This window comes from Schistocerca gregaria, chromosome 4 (genome assembly GCF_023897955.1).
Source record: "Schistocerca gregaria isolate iqSchGreg1 chromosome 4, iqSchGreg1.2, whole genome shotgun sequence".
Lineage (NCBI taxonomy): Eukaryota > Metazoa > Arthropoda > Insecta > Orthoptera > Acrididae > Schistocerca > Schistocerca gregaria.
The window spans coordinates 524,490,105-524,505,950 of NC_064923.1; the positions used below are offsets into that span (position 1 = coordinate 524,490,105).

The 15,846-nt window shown below is 40.5% G+C and overlaps 1 protein-coding gene across 1 annotated transcript in view; it reads left to right on the top strand.

Annotated features, from left to right (window-relative positions):
• Positions 1-14,499, top strand: part of LOC126267185 (uncharacterized) — a 33,115-nt gene extending 18,616 nt beyond the window's left edge. Inside the window, exons 3-4 of the mRNA XM_049972153.1 lie at positions 2,308-2,466; positions 14,160-14,499. Of these exons, the coding sequence (XP_049828110.1) occupies positions 2,308-2,466; positions 14,160-14,324 (324 nt within the window). The 3' untranslated portion in view covers positions 14,325-14,499. The remainder of the gene's footprint in view (positions 1-2,307; positions 2,467-14,159) is intronic.
• The last annotated feature ends 1,347 nt before the right edge of the window (positions 14,500-15,846 follow it).

The window sequence follows — 15,846 nt, forward strand, 5'->3', positions numbered from 1 at the left end:
TTTGAGTCACTACTTCCTGATACTTCAGCCTCTTGTCGCACCTCATTTTGTTGCACCATCATACGGATCAGAATAATCAGTTACAACTGTTCAAGGGCTATGTGATCTTCTCAATATCCATTTGCTTTCTATTACCTCAAATAGTACCGTGTTACTTCTCCCAGCGACGTTAAAGACTCGATCTATATTATCTGATTTTTAAACGTGTGACATTCAGAATCAGATCTAGGCGTTAAGACAAAGATAATATTTAGAGAATGGCGCCAGCAATAGGGCTTACGTTTCAAAGTTCAGCATCTCCTAAACAACAAGTTGTTAGAATTACGTTCCCATTAATAATTTTTATTGGATTTCTCTTACTTTTGTTTATTTCATTAAATTTTTTCTTTTCTTTCAGAAGTTCCGGGTTCTGGTCCTCTTAATGCACCATTCTCTTATTGCTTCTCTACATCGCTTACTATGTTAAGCAGATCCCACAACAACAGTTATCCCATCTGCCGTACAAAATCATAAATTTTGCGGCCTACATTCGCCGTGATATCAGAACAGAGTATAAGGAATTAAATCACTGTAAATGCACCTTATAAAAGAGAAATCTGATAAGGAGCACAGACCTTTCTTATGTTCGGTAATCTTGTCTTCGCTTGATTTAGAAAAGTTACACTTAAAAACAGACCACCAACAATAATATTTCCAGTTTGTTCGGCAGTTCACGGAAGTGTATTGGCTGTAAATGTAACAAAAGCAAGACGAAAGCAAATACGAGCAAGTAACAAAGACATAAGATGAATTATGTACAGTTTTAATAAATATAATGAAGACTCTATTTCAAATTCTGAAGGTGACAAGGGTAAAACAGGGAGCGAAAGCTATTTACAATTTGTACAGAAACCAGACGGCAGTTATAAGAGTCGAATGACATGAAAGGGAAGCAGTGGTTGGAAAGGGAGTCTGACAGGGTTGTAGCCTTTCCCCAATGTTATTCAATCTGTATATTGAACAAGCAGAAAAGGAAACAAAAGGAAAATTCTGAGTCGGTATTAAAATCCATGGAGAAGAAATAAAAACTTTGAGGTTTGCTGATGACATTGTAATTCTATCAGAGACAGCAAGGGACCTGGAAGAGCAGTTGAACGGAATGAACAGTGTCTTGAAAGGAGGATATAAGATGAACATCAACATAAGCAAAACTAGGATAAAGGAATGTAGTCGATTTAAGTCGGGTGATGTTAAAGGAATTCGATTAGGAAATGAGACACTTAAAGTAGTAAAGGAATTTTGCTATTTGGGGAGCAAAATAACTGATGATTGTAAAATGTAGTCTGACAATGGCAAGGAAAGCGTTTCTGAAGAAGAGAAATTTGTTAACATTGAGTATAGATTTAAGTGTCAGGAAGTAGTTTCTGAAAGTATTTGTATGGAATGTAGCCATGTATGGAAGTGAAACATGGACGATAAATAGTTTTGACAAGAAGAGAATAGAAGCTTTGGAAATATGGTTCTACAGAAGAATGCTGAAGATTAAGATGGGTAGATCACATAACTAATGAGGAGGTATTGAACAGAATTGGGGAGAAGAGGAGTTTGTGGCACAACTTGACTATAAGACAGGATCGGTTGGTAGAACATGTTCTGAGGCATCAATGGGTCACCAATTTAGTATTGGAGGGCAGCGTGGAGGGTAAAAATCGTAGAGGGAGACCAAGAGAGGAATACACAAAGCAGGTTCATAAGGATGTAGGTTGCAGTAAGTACTGTGATGTGAAGAAGCTTGCACAGGATAGAGTAACATGGAGAGCTGCATCAAACCAGTCTCAGGACTGAAGACCACAACAACAGCAATGAAGACTTAGCGCGGGAGGCCGAGTCATCGTTTCCGTCAGCGTAGTTGCCTCCTAAGTTCAAAGAGTCTCAGGACTGAAGACCACAACAACAGCAATGAAGACTTAGCGCGGGAGGCCGAGTCATCGTTTCCGTCAGCGTAGTTGCCTCATAAGTTCAGAGAGTCTGCGGAAACACGAAACAATGGTTTGCAGCACTAACTTTTTAGAGTGAGAAAATCATGTAAGAGTAATCGTTTCTTTCTTAAGTACTAACGAAAGTAGGCGGTTTAGAAGCAATTTATATCAAAATACACCTGGTTGTTTATCAGTATGAAACACAAGGAACGAATTTATCTGGACAGAATTACATTAATATTTCTCCTTTGTCCAGAGACTTCCTGCACAAGATTTGTCTACAGTTTCAGATTTCCTAGAAATTTATTGTGGTGGCAGAGGACACTGATCGGTAATTAATCTCTTTCAGGCAGAAACAGAGGTCCTCAGACAAGGCAGCATGGGCTGGAGCAACGTGTACAGTTATTCAAATGACGACATCTGCCATGCCATCAAAAGCTTCAGCCCAGAATTTTGGAAGTCCCTAATGAAAGCGGCTGGAGTACCAGATGAATGTCCCATACAGCCTGTAAGTACAGAATGAGGATTCTTGAAGTCTTGCATGGTCTGGCCTTCATTTAAACACTATAGAACATTCTGAGCTTTAAATACTCGTACAAGACAATGAATAGCAAATAATCTACTTAACTTGGTACAGGGTCTGACTTTTATTTAAACGCAACAGAACATTCTGAGCTCAAGATACAAAAACATGAACACCAACAATTAATTATGTATTTCCTATGTTAGTAAAATTCCTCGATTAGAGAAACATTGTCTACATTAAAATTACTTACGTGATTATAGTACCAAAATCCTGCCCGCACCACACAGATAAATCATTCTCTTCCGTGGTACTTTATTTTCTTTCTCTTTGATTTCATACGATTATCAGAGCTACAAATTATTGGCACAAATTCAACCAATAGCTGGGTTCTGTATTTATTATTCGTGCCTTACCCTTTGACAGCACTTCACTGACGTACACTGATATTGTTAAAATTATGACCTTGTGGTGCAAACCCATTTAAATTTCTGAAGTCTCCCAATAGTGACATACTTAAGAAAGTAGTTCCAGGGCAATAAGGTTTTAACACCTTTGCGGCGGTTATACATAAAGTGCCATATGTAAATGTTCATTCTTTTTAATTATAATGTGTCGCTTTGTGTCACTGATAGCCACAACACCTGTCCCTCTACCCCCACCCACCACCCCACCACCCCTACCCCCACCGCTCCTAAACGCATACGTGGGAGAGACCGATGGTAAACCAAACAAAAACAGAGAATGTGAGTGTAATTCCTTAGCAGAGATTGCCTTACCAATTGTATTCTGCGTCCGAATCGGCGGCTGCGTTGTGGTTAGTGCCAACGGCCTTGCCGTAGTGGTAACACGGGTTCCCGTTAGATCACCGCAGTTAAGCGCTGTCGGTCTGGGCTATCACTTGGATGGGTGACCATCCGGCCTGCCGAGTGCTCTTGGCAAGCGGGGTGCACTCAGCCCTTGTGAGGCAAACTGAGGAGCTACTTGATTGAGAAGTAGCGGCTCCGGTCTCTGAAACTGCCAAACGGCCGGGACAGCGGTGTGCTGACCACATTCCCCTCCGTATCTGCATCCAGTGATGCCTCTGGACTATGGATGATACGGCGGCCGGTCGGTACCGTTGAGCCTTCATGGCCTGTTCGGGAGGAGAGAGGAGTAGATGTTGGTGCAATCGAAGACCCAGACGAAGAGTGTGCGTTCCGTAGGACAATGAAGGCTTTAAAGGCATAAAGGATTTACTTTCCTTCAATATAAAAAAATTCCTTCCGTATAAGAAGGAGTCAGGTAGCAATCCTCATCGGAGCGAGCTTTAAGGAGTCAGTAAGGAAATACCTGAATTGCGGTCTACATCGGTAATGGTAAGAATTAGATGGACACAAGCATTACCATCACAATGGGGCCCAGGGCAGGATAATTAACGCATTTACAATTCCTGAGATAAGAATATGTATAGTAAATGTACGAGGGGCAGTCAACAGGTCCACTGTTTGATAAAGAAACCACAAGGTATAAGATATGATTAAAAATGTCGTGTGACTAGGGCCTCCCGTCGGTTAGACCGCCGGGTGTAAGTCTTTCGAGTTGACGCCACTTCGGTGACTTGCGCGTCGATGGGGATGAAATAATGATGATTATTACAACACAACACCCACTCTCTAAGCGTATAAAATCTCCCCACCCCCACCCCCCCGGACGAGAATCGAACTCCGGCCCTTAGGATCAACATTCTGTCGCACTAGTCACTTAACTAATATGTTGCTATCTAATCTACTTTAGTATAGTCGTATTGTGAATCAATACACACCTCTATTCACCTTCCCATTTCTTCAAAGCCATTATCAAAAATTAATCAGTGGGAGCAAATTCCGGTGTATGCGACGGATGTGGAAGCGCTACGAAGCAAAGATAATGCAGTTTTGCCACAACTCATCGAGACTTGTGATGGAAGATAACCATCGCAATCCTGAAAGATGGGTGAGGGAAGAGCATTATCCCCTCTGAAGTCATTTATGTAAGAGGGAAACATATTGCTTCACTATCGTAAGTAGTGAAGCGTAATATTCTCTGCTGACATTCTCACGATTGTAGAAAATTCCAGAAAACACTAGCCGTTACTTTCCAACAACTTTTGGGACTAGGTATGTATTCCACAACCAAAGTACAGTGCATGGTGGAAGGTAATTGGTACCAATATTAGCAGTTTCCTGTCCTGTTCCATTCACGAATGTTCTGAGGGAAAGCTTACGGTACGTTTCTTATGAATGTGTGTCGTAACCTCTCGCCATAGATTGATACATAATGCATCCAGGAACATTGTCTAATATGATTGTTTTGATGGCCCATGAGTTATGGACTGGACAGGCATAATGTTGCAAGGACGTACTGACCTCCAAATCTCAGAATACACTCACCAGTCTGCCTTACTGTGACATTGTACTCCTTCCCAATTTGCGCCTTTTCAGGGTGCATTCGACCGTAAATTCATTTTAATGGAAGAAAAACGTACGACAGGAATTTCAATTCGGTTTTTCAAAGACAACTCTACGGTAATGGACCCATACTTAGCTTGCATTTATCGCGAATCTCTTGCCCAGCGAAAAGCCCCAAACGACTGATACAAAGCGCAAGTGGCTACTGTGTATAAGCAAGGCAGAAGCACGGACCCCAGAAATTAAAGACCACCATCCGTAATTTGGGTTCGCTGAAGAATCCTTGAAATATTCTCAGTTCAAATGTAATTTTCTTGAGGCCCAGAAGTTTATCGGCACCAATCAATATGGGTTTAGAAAGCACCGCTTGTGCGAAACTCAGTTTGCCCTTTTCTCACGTGATATACTTCAAAACTATGGTTGCAGGGCATCAGGTAGATTCTGTATTTCTAAGTTTCCGGAGAGCGTTGACACGGTGCCCCATTGCAGGTTGTTAAAAATACTACGATCCTGGAATAGATTCATAGATATATAAGTTGCTCGAAGACCTTGTTAAGTTATAGAATCCAGTATGTTGTTCTCGACTGCGAGTGTTCATCAGAGAGAAGGGTATCGTCAGGAGTGCCTCAGGGAAGTGCGAGAGGACCACTGTTATTCTCTACACACATAAATGATTTGGCGGAAAGGGCGGCCAGCAGTGCTGATAATGCTGTGCTGTACGGAAAGATGTCGAAACTGAGTTACTGTAGGAGGATACAGGGCGGCTTAGAGAAAATTTCTTGCCGGTGTGATGAATGACATCTAGCACTAAATGTATAAAAATGTAAGTTAATGCGAATGAGTAGGGCACAGCATTAGTAGTGTCCTCCTTGACACAATCATTTAAATACCTGGGGGTAACGTTCCAAAGCGATATGAAACGGAACCAGCATGTGAGAATGGTGGCAGGAAATGCGAACGGTCGACCTCGGTTTATTGGGAGAATTCTGTGAAAGTATGGTTCATCTGTAAAGCAGACCGCATGTAGGACGCTAGTGCGACCTGTTCTAGAGTACTGCTCGAGTGTTTGAGATCCTTATCAGGTCAGATTAAAGGAAGCCATCGAAACAATTCAGAGGCGGGCTGCTAGATTTATTACTAGTAGGTTCGATCAACACGCTAGTGTAACGGAGATGCATAGGGAACTCAAATGGGAATCCCTGGAAGCAAGGCGACATTATTTTCAAAGAACAACGTTGAGAAAATGTGGAGAACTGGCATTTGAAGCTGACTGCAGGCCGATTCTGTTGCTTCCAACATGTATTGCGCGTCCACGAAGATTGATGTTGTGGTCTTCAGTCCTGAGACTGGTTTGATGCAGCTCTCCAAGCTACACTATCCTGTGCAAGCTTCTTCATCTCCCAGTACCTACTGCAACCCACATCCTTTTTAATCTGCTTAGTGTATTCATCTCTTGGTCTCCCTCTACGATTTTTACCCTCCACGCTGCCCTCCGATGCTAAATTTGTGATCCCTTGATGCCTCAGAATACGTCCTAGTAACCGGTCCCTCCTTTTTGTCAACTTGTGTCACATAATCCTCTTCTCCCCAATTCTATTCAATACCTCCTCATTAGTTACGTGATCTACCCATCTAATGTTCAGCATTCTTCTGTAGCACCACATTTCGAATGCTTCTATTCTCTTATTCTCCAAATTATTTATCGTCCATGTTTCACTTCCATACATGGGTACACTCCATACAAATACTTTCTGAAACGACTTCCTGACACTTAAATCTATACCCAATGTCAACAAATTTCTCTTCTTCAGAAACGCTTTCCTTGGCATTGCCAATCTACTTTTTATATCTTCTCTACTTCGACCATCATCAGTTATTTTGTTTCCCAAATAGCAAAACTCCTTTACTACTTTAAGTGTCTCATTTCCTAATCTAATTCCCTCAGCATCATCCGACTTTATTTGACCACATCCCATTATACTCGTTTTGCTTTTGTTGATGTTCATCTTATATCCTCCTTTCATGGTCCATTCCGTTCAACTGCTCTTCCAAGTCCCATGCTGTCTGTGATAGAATTACAATGTCATCGGCGAACCTCAAAGTTTTTTATTTCTCCTCCGTGGATTTTAATACCTACTCCGACTTTTTCTTTTGTTTCCTTTACTACTTGCTCAATATAGATATTGAATAACATCGGGGAGAGGCTACAACGCTGTCTAACTCCCTTCCCAACCAATGCCTCCCTTTCATGCCCCTCGACTCTTATAACTGCCAATTGGTTTCTGTACAAATTGTAAATATTCTTTTGCTCCCTGTATTTTACCCCTGTCACCTTTAGAATTTGAAAGAAAGTATTCCAGTCAACATTGTCAAAACCTTTCTCTAAGTTTACAAATGCTAGAAACGTAGGTTTGCCTTTCCTTAATCTTTCTTCTAGGATAAGTGGTGGTGGTGGTTAGTGTTTAACGTCCCGTCGACAACGAGGTCATTAGAGACGGAGTCCAAGCTCGGGTTAGGGAAGGATTGGGAAGGAAATCGGTGGTGCCCTTTTCAAAGGAACCATCCCGGCATTTGCTGAAACGATTTCGGGAAATCACGGAAAACCTAAATCAGGATGGCCGGAGACGGGATTGAACCGTCGTCCTCCCGAATGCGAGTCCAGTGTGCTAACCACTGCGCCACCTCGCTCGGTCTCTAAGATAAGTCGTAAGGTCAGTATTGCCTCACGTGTTCTAACATTTCTACGGAATCCAAACTGATCTGCCCCGAGGTCGGCTTCTACCAGTTTTTCCATTCGCCTGTAAAGAATTCGCGTTGGTATTTTACAGCTGTGACTTACTAAACTGATGGTTCGGTAATTTTCACATCTGTCTACACCTGCTTTCTTTGGCATAGGGATTATTATATTCTTCTTGAAGTCTGAGGGTATTTCGTCCGTCTCATACATCTTGCTCACCAGATGGTAGAGTTTTGTCATGACTGGCTCTGCGAAGGCCGTCAGTAGTCCTAATGGAATATTGTCTACTCAGGTCTTGCAGTGCTTTGTCAAACTCTTCACGTAGTATCGTATCTCCCATTTCACATTCATCTACATCCTCTTCCATTTCCATAATATTGTCCCCAAGTACATCGCCCTTATATAGACCCTCTATATACTCCTCCCACCTTTCTGCTTTCCCTTCTTTGCTTAGAACTGAGTTTCCATCTGAGCTCTTGATATTCATACAAGTGGTTCTCTTTTATCCAAAGGTCTCTTTAATTTTCCTGTAGGCAGGATCTATCTTACCCCTAGTGACATGCACCTCTACATCCTTACATTTGTACTCTATCCATCCCTGCTTAGACATTTTGCACTCCTGTCGATCTCATTTTTGAGACGTTTGTATTACTTTTTGCCTGCTTCATTTACTGCATTTTTATATTTTCTCCTTTCATCAGTTAAATTCAATATTTATTATGTTACCCAAGAGGTTCTACTAGCCCTCGTCGTTTTACCTACATTATCCTCTGCTGCCTTCACTTCTTCATGCCTCAGAACTACCCATTCTTCTTCTACTGTACTTCTTTCTCCCATTCCTGTCAATTGTTCCCTTATGCTCTCCCTGAAACTCTGTACAACCCCTGGTTCTTTCAGTTTATCCAGGTCCCATCTCCTTAAATTCCCACGTTTTTGCAGTTTCTTCAGTTTTAATCTACAGTTCATAACCAATATATTGTGGTCAGAGTCCACATCTTCCCCTGGAAATGTCTTACAATTTAAAACCTGGTTCCTAAATCTCTGTCTTACCATTATATAATCTATCTGATACATTTTAGTATCTCCAGAATTCTTCTTTGTACACAACCTTCTTTCATGATTCTTGAACCAAGTGTTAGCTATGATTAAGGTATGCTCTGTGCAAAACTCTACCAGGCGACTTCCTCTTTCATTTCTTAGCCCCAATCCATAGTCACCTACTATGTTTCCTTCTCTTCCTTTTCCTACTCTCGAATTCCAGTCATCCATGACTATAAAATTTTTTGTCTCCCTTCACTACCTGAATAATTTCTTTTATCTCATCATACATTTCTTCAATTTCTTCATCATCTGCAGAGCTAGTTGGCATATAAACTTCTACTACTGTAGTAGGCGTGGGTTTCGTGTCTATCTGCGCCACAATAATGCGTTCACTATGCTGTTTGTAGTAGTTTACCCACAAACATATTTTTTTATTCATTATTAATCCTACTCCTGCATTACCCCTATTTGATTTCGTGTTTATAACCCTATATTCACCTCGCCAAAAGACTTGTTCCTCCTGCCATCGAACTTCGCTAATCAACACTATATCTAACTTTAACCTATCCACTTCCCTTTTTAAATTTTCTAAACTACCTCCCCAGTTAAGGGATCTGACGTTCCACGCTCCGATCCGTAGAACGCCAGTTTTCTTTTTCCTGATAACGACGTCCTCTTGAATAGTCCCTGCCCGGAGATCCGAATGGGGGACTATTTTACCTCCGGAATATTTTACCCAAGAGGACACCATCATCATTTATCCATACAGTAGAGCTTCATGCCCTCCGGAAAAATTACTGCCGTAGTTTCCTCTTGCTTTCAGCCGTTTGCAGTACCAGCACAGCAAGGTGGTTTTGGTTAATGTTGCAAGGCCAGGTCAGTCAGTCATCCAGACAGTTGCCCCTGCAACTACTGAAAAGGCTGCTGCCCCTCTTCAGGAACCACACATTTGTCTGGCCTCTCAACACATACCCCTCCGTTGTGGTTGCACCTACGGTACTGCCATCTGTATCGCTGAGGCACGCAAGCCTCCCCACCAACGGCATGGTACATGGCTCATGGGGAAGATAAGATATGAGAAATTAGGGCCCATATGGATGCATATAAACGGTACTGTTCCCTCGTTCTGTTTGAGAATGGAAAAGGAAAGACAATGACTTGTAATAGTACGGGTTACCCTCCGCCACACGTCGTTAGGTGGATTGTGAAGTATCGATATAAATGTAGACGTAGATTTAGACGTAAAAGGGGATGCTTGACCGCATCGAACAGCGCAAATGGAGAAGCACTGGAGACGATGGGATATAAAGTGGCCTGTCAGCTCCCCAAATTAAATCCCATCGAACACTTGTGGAATGCTTGTAGCAGAGGTACTGCATCACGTGTACATGCACCAACGACCATCCAGCAAATGTCTATTGCGCTGGCGGAAGACTAGAACGACCCACCACCAGAACTCTTTACCAACTTGCGACCAGCACGGGAGACGTTGTGGAGCACTCACTGGCGTCAGTGGTGATCACACACCCAACTGAGAACCATCTCCCGATATTTTAAATTCTCACGGGATCATAATAAATCATGGGGATTCCTGTGTGATTAATTTCTATTTATAAAAGTGATATTTCTGTTCGTGTCACTGAATATTTCTTTCAGTTCACTTATGTACTATTGTTAGCAATTCTTTCTCTATATGTTCCAAGTTTGATCCAGTTATGTTGCTTGTCTGGGACACTTCATGTGATAGTTACTTCAATCCATACGTTTTGCACACCAGCGTAACAAAAATGATTACTGCTTTTAGCATCTCATTTCATAATATAATTCCGTCAGAACCGCCTGATTTTATTCGACTACACTTCATTGTCCTTGTTTTACTTTTATTCATGTTCATCTTACAACCTCATTTCTAGAGGTTATGCATTACGTTCAATTCTTCTACCTAATCCCTTCCAGACAGCATTAGGTGTCATCAGCAAACCTCCATATTTTAATTTCTTCTCGCTCAACATCAGTTCCCTTTTAAAATTTCTGCTTGCTGTCCTTCTTAGATTGCTCAGTGTAGAGATTGAATAAAATCAGTGTTACGCTTTAGCCAATTGTTTCGGACTATTCTTTAAAGAGTTAGTGTTATTGTTTTTGCATCTATGGCTTACTGAACTGATGGTCCAATAATATTCACTCATTCAGCACCTGCACTCTTTCAATTCGATTTCTTGAAGTCTGAGGGTATTTCGCTATCAAATATATCTAGGACATCGGGTCGAATATTTCTTCATGGCAGGCTCTGCCAGGGATCTCTGTTCCAAGGAATATCTCAAATTCTTCTCTTGCCACCATCACCCTCCTCTCAATCTTGTTGCTTAGGACTGGTTTGTCATCGAGCTTTTGACGTTCATACAGTTCCTTCTCTCTCCTCCAAATGTCTGTTTAATTTCTTTGGACCTGGGATCCATGTTTCCCAAAGTCATGCATGCTTCAATAGCTTTACATTTCTCTTTCAGTCATTCCGCCTTTGCTATTTTGGATTTTACTTCCATCTCATTTTTAAACGTCAGTATTCCCTTTTTCCTGTGTTTCCTGGATTTTTGTATTTTCTCCTTTCATCAGTTAAGAGTTACTACAAAATAACCTCGACCAAGAATAGAACCCTTGACCTCCTGCGTTCTAACCCAAAACGCTCTTCACTGCGTCCAGTGCACAGCACTGCTCTATCTGTTGACAGAGGTAGTTATCCTAAATGTGATTACAGTTTTCCCCGACTACCAGTCTTTAACGTCCATTTACTACCAGAAATATGCGCAAGACGAAATTTTGTGACAGACGTTTTTGTATTGCGTGTATGTGAGGAATCGCGCTGCCAAGTCCGGGTGAGCGAATTTTTCTTCAGCCTGTATATGTGGTGTCTGATTTGTGGACATGTCCAAAAGAACAGAGACCATATATTTACACGTCACTATTTTTTTGGAGCCCATAATTTTCCTGAAAATCTTACTTTCATGTTTTTAAAGTTCTTCCATCTCTTCGTTTTCATTTTAGCCTGCACGCTTGGAAGCATAGAGTTCTTCCTTTTTCAAAACTGAATTACTGTGCCTCGTTTTGGTTCTGAAGGAAATCGCTCGGTTTTTGCAGCTGTTCCGTGTCAGAGTGTTTTGTGTCAGACTAATTTTATGGCGCTTCCTTGAGGCATTGAGACACGTTTTTCCTGCGATTTCATGCAAGATGTCCAGCAATCTTCGCTCATCCTTTAAATTTCTGGCTCAAAAGGCCAGGTCATCTTCAAAAGTGACACCTGTTTTCTAAGATATTTCCTTTCTTTCAAAACATATTCTTTTTGTTCCTTCCAGTTTCAGAATATCTTTCCAGATTTTCATTGTTTGCTCCGCTCCAATGGTGAAGAGAACTGGAATAATTCGTCTCCTTGTCTGCCTGCTGTCTATATTTCAACGGGCTCAGAGATTTCCCAGGAAAACCTAATTTAGGTATGGTATCTCAGGTTTTGTTTTATGATTTCCTTCGTTTCTCTATCTGTTCCTAATTCCTTTACAACCGTAAATAAAGTTTGTTCGCCCCTTTAGTCACATACTTTTTTCAAATCGATGAGAATTAGTGCTGTATTCGGGCTTGTTATAGCTCTAGTTCTCAGAATGCTCTTGAGGTTGAATATCTTCCGTTCTACTCAAGACTGCTTTTACGGAAAGGAGCTCGACATTCTTCAATGAGATGATCCGACTGTTCTTCAGCTCTCCTCAACAGGGCTTTAGGGAGTAGCTGATAAGCATCTGATAACATGTGGATCCCATTCTACTTGTTCGGATCCATTAGGTTGTCTTTCTTACAGAGTGAGTATAAGAAAGATAATTTCGTTATTTGTTATATTTCCTGGTGCTGCGATTATAATGGTCAGCGGTTCAAGTGTCGCAGCTCAAAATTAAAAATCATGTAATTCCCACGAAACTCTTCATACCTATCAAATCAATATTGTACGACACAGCTTGTATAAAAGACATATTCTTGTTGAAGCAGTCAAAATTTATTATTTTATCATTCTTCAATTAGCTTCACTCTGAAGATAGTCTTCTGGTAGAGCTTTTAAGATCTTTGAAATTTTTGTAGTGAATATCACATGCCTGTGTGTCTAAAAAGTCATGTGGTATTCACTATAAAAAATTTAAAAACAAATAAAAATTTTGACAGTTAAAAAACTTAAAAAATTTTGAGTCATGCTTGAAAATAATTGTTTATGTCGACCCTAGTTGCAAAATAATGGAATAATAACATTAAACAACTTGGTGTGGTCATTTTACAAGAAAAGTCTTCGAACCTAATTGTTTATTGAAACAAGCCACTATACATACTTCTCTGAACCTTCACGAAAAACCATCAAAACTCTTAAGATCCTAAGATGTTGGCCACATACATATTCCCTCTGAGTTATTTCGAAACATTGCCTCACAAGTGGCAAATTCATAATTATTTTATGTCGTAAGACAACAGAATTGGTTATGTATAAGCAACTGAGGGTAGCTGGGGTTTCTAAACATGCTTTAGAATCAGAAGTAAAATGGTCACGAAACAAGTTAGCATCATATCTACGATACCAAGAGAGTAACAAAATCATTAAAATGTAGGTTTTATAGTTAATTACTTGAAATAAAATTCTCCTGCTTAATAAGTTATCTTGAACTGATTAAATACCTGTTATCTTTATGAAACTGAATCCTTAGGCACAGAATTCGTTGTTGGAGAGCGGAAAACATGGCGTCACAAAACACCGTTTTGTGCTTAGTTTCAGGGCAAAATATGACTTGCCTGGTAATAGCAATAATGCTCAGACTTTCTTAAAATTATAAACCATGGACAAGGATGATGTACGTTGAAACCAGACCGATCACTTCCAGTAATTGACAGACTGAAATACATTCAGGTTTACAGATTAGCGGAGTGTGGTGCTGATTACAAAAATTTAAATAAAATATGCTACATTTCTAAGCAGTTAGTTTATTTCGTTAAAACTTATGATAGCAAAAGGTATAGTACCTTTCCATTTGGAAACTCTAACACGAAGGAGAACAAGAGTGAGTTCTGTATCGATTTTGGTGTTGTAAAACAGTAGAAGAACGAAATTCCACATTTTTCAGTACAATTAAGTCTTTGGCGTTAAGTTACGATGATTTCTTATAGGAGCTAATATGGATATGCATTCATTGCTCTTGGCTCATATTCATTATGGAAAACCGAATTCTGAATAAGAGAAAGTGAGTGAATACGATGGTCGTGATGCAATAAGTAGATATAACTAGCAAGAAGGAATCTTATGCGTAGAATCCCTTCCTTCGCTTAATCGATAATTACCACATTAAGCAGCGCACACTTACAATTCAGGTGCTCAGGGACGGAAGTTCATTAGTTCAGCCTGTATAAACTTCTTCAGTTAGCAGCGGCGCCTAACCAGCACTTGCGACTTCCAGGGCAACTACACAGTGAACGAGTGGAAGCCCCTGCTGGAGTTGGACAATATGCCGTCGCTCCCATACGGCACCTACCGCTTAATCATCCAGCTGAAGCAGGGGACTGAAGAGCTGGTGGGCTGCTACCAAATACTTGTGGAAGTCAGCGAGGACGTGGACGCCTGAGGTGACGACGTCTTCTGGGTCGCCAACAGATCTGCCGTATTCTCATGCGAAGATCGTCCCGAACACTGAAGCAGACCTTGTTTAATTTTTTTTATATAAAAATTGACTTTCATGTATTTCTCGCTTTAATTTCACGGAAACTATTGGATCAATAAAAAAAACTTGCGTCCTCACATTTTTAAGCTTCTATGCTATTGAACCAAAACCTCAATTCATTAAAAAATACCTAGATAAGTGCGAGTAGGACTCCCGAACCGCACGAACCTAATTATGTGTGTAGATGGTTCGTCCAGCTCGGCGATCGAGAATCTTGAAGATTTTTGCCTGTTATCGATATCGATACAAGCAAGGTATTCATCTATCGATTCCTGAGAAAAAGGTGTCTAACAAAAATACAGGCAGAACGATGCAATTTAATTCCCTATTAACAATTATCGTATATTTTCCTTTGCTTTTACAGTGAAACCTTGGTTCTCGCCAAATATCATGATCCCAGGTCAACGCAGAATATAGGTTTTGGTGAATGACTTCGCGTGTACAAAATATATGAATTAAGTGGCCGTATCTTTAAATTGCACTGACTTATAAGATTAAATTTTTGCCCCGCCAAGGGACAGTAGCCTTAGTATTAAACATAAATTTGAACATGCTACGTCAAACCGTTCTTGAGAAAAAGTGGTCTTAACAATAGGCCCGACAGTCGAATAACAAATTAGAATTTTGTTAATGTATTGTCATTACAGATTAACAATTTGTGGGTATTTCCCTTTAGTTTTCAAGTACTGGACGTGTTAATCCACTAATTGTGAATAAGAAAATAATTCCTAAAGCGTTATTTGTACTGTGAAACCTTGCTTCTTGCCAAATTGCATGATTCTAGTTCAACGGGAAGCACCTTTCAGGTTATAATGAGTGAGTCTGCGTGTATCAAAGTATATGACATAAATGCCATATCTTTTGATTAAACCTCCAAGCGGCCGCAGACCTTAATACCTGATACAAATTTCAACTTGATACGTCTGCCCATTCCTGAGAGAAAGGGTTTTTAACAGTCGCACAGACAGACAGACCGACAACAAAATACTCTAATAAAGGGTCCGTTTCAAGCGAATGAAGCACGAAATGCTAAAAAAAATTACCTATTTTCTGCTTTTTCATAAAAATGTGAGTTTGCTATCTTGCTATTAATATGAGTACATTCTGCTGAAGTGCAGTTATTTTATGTGGCGAAATACTGAGCAGAATGTTAGTTTGCATCGTGCTACAATTTATGTATTGTGAGAGAAACTCTGATATACCTGAGTGTACGTGATCAACACTGATCACGAAAACAAAAACATCGTTTCTCACCTTACCGTAATGAGGATACGAAAATTCATGGTTCTGAAAGGAACCGCTGCTGATTCAAAAAACTTCGACAGTATTTAGTAGAAATACGGCATCCACAAACGGTGCCTTAAATTGCGTGGACAGCAGAGAGCAGAAGGATAAAAAGATGCTCATTTTTCTCCGACTCTAAATC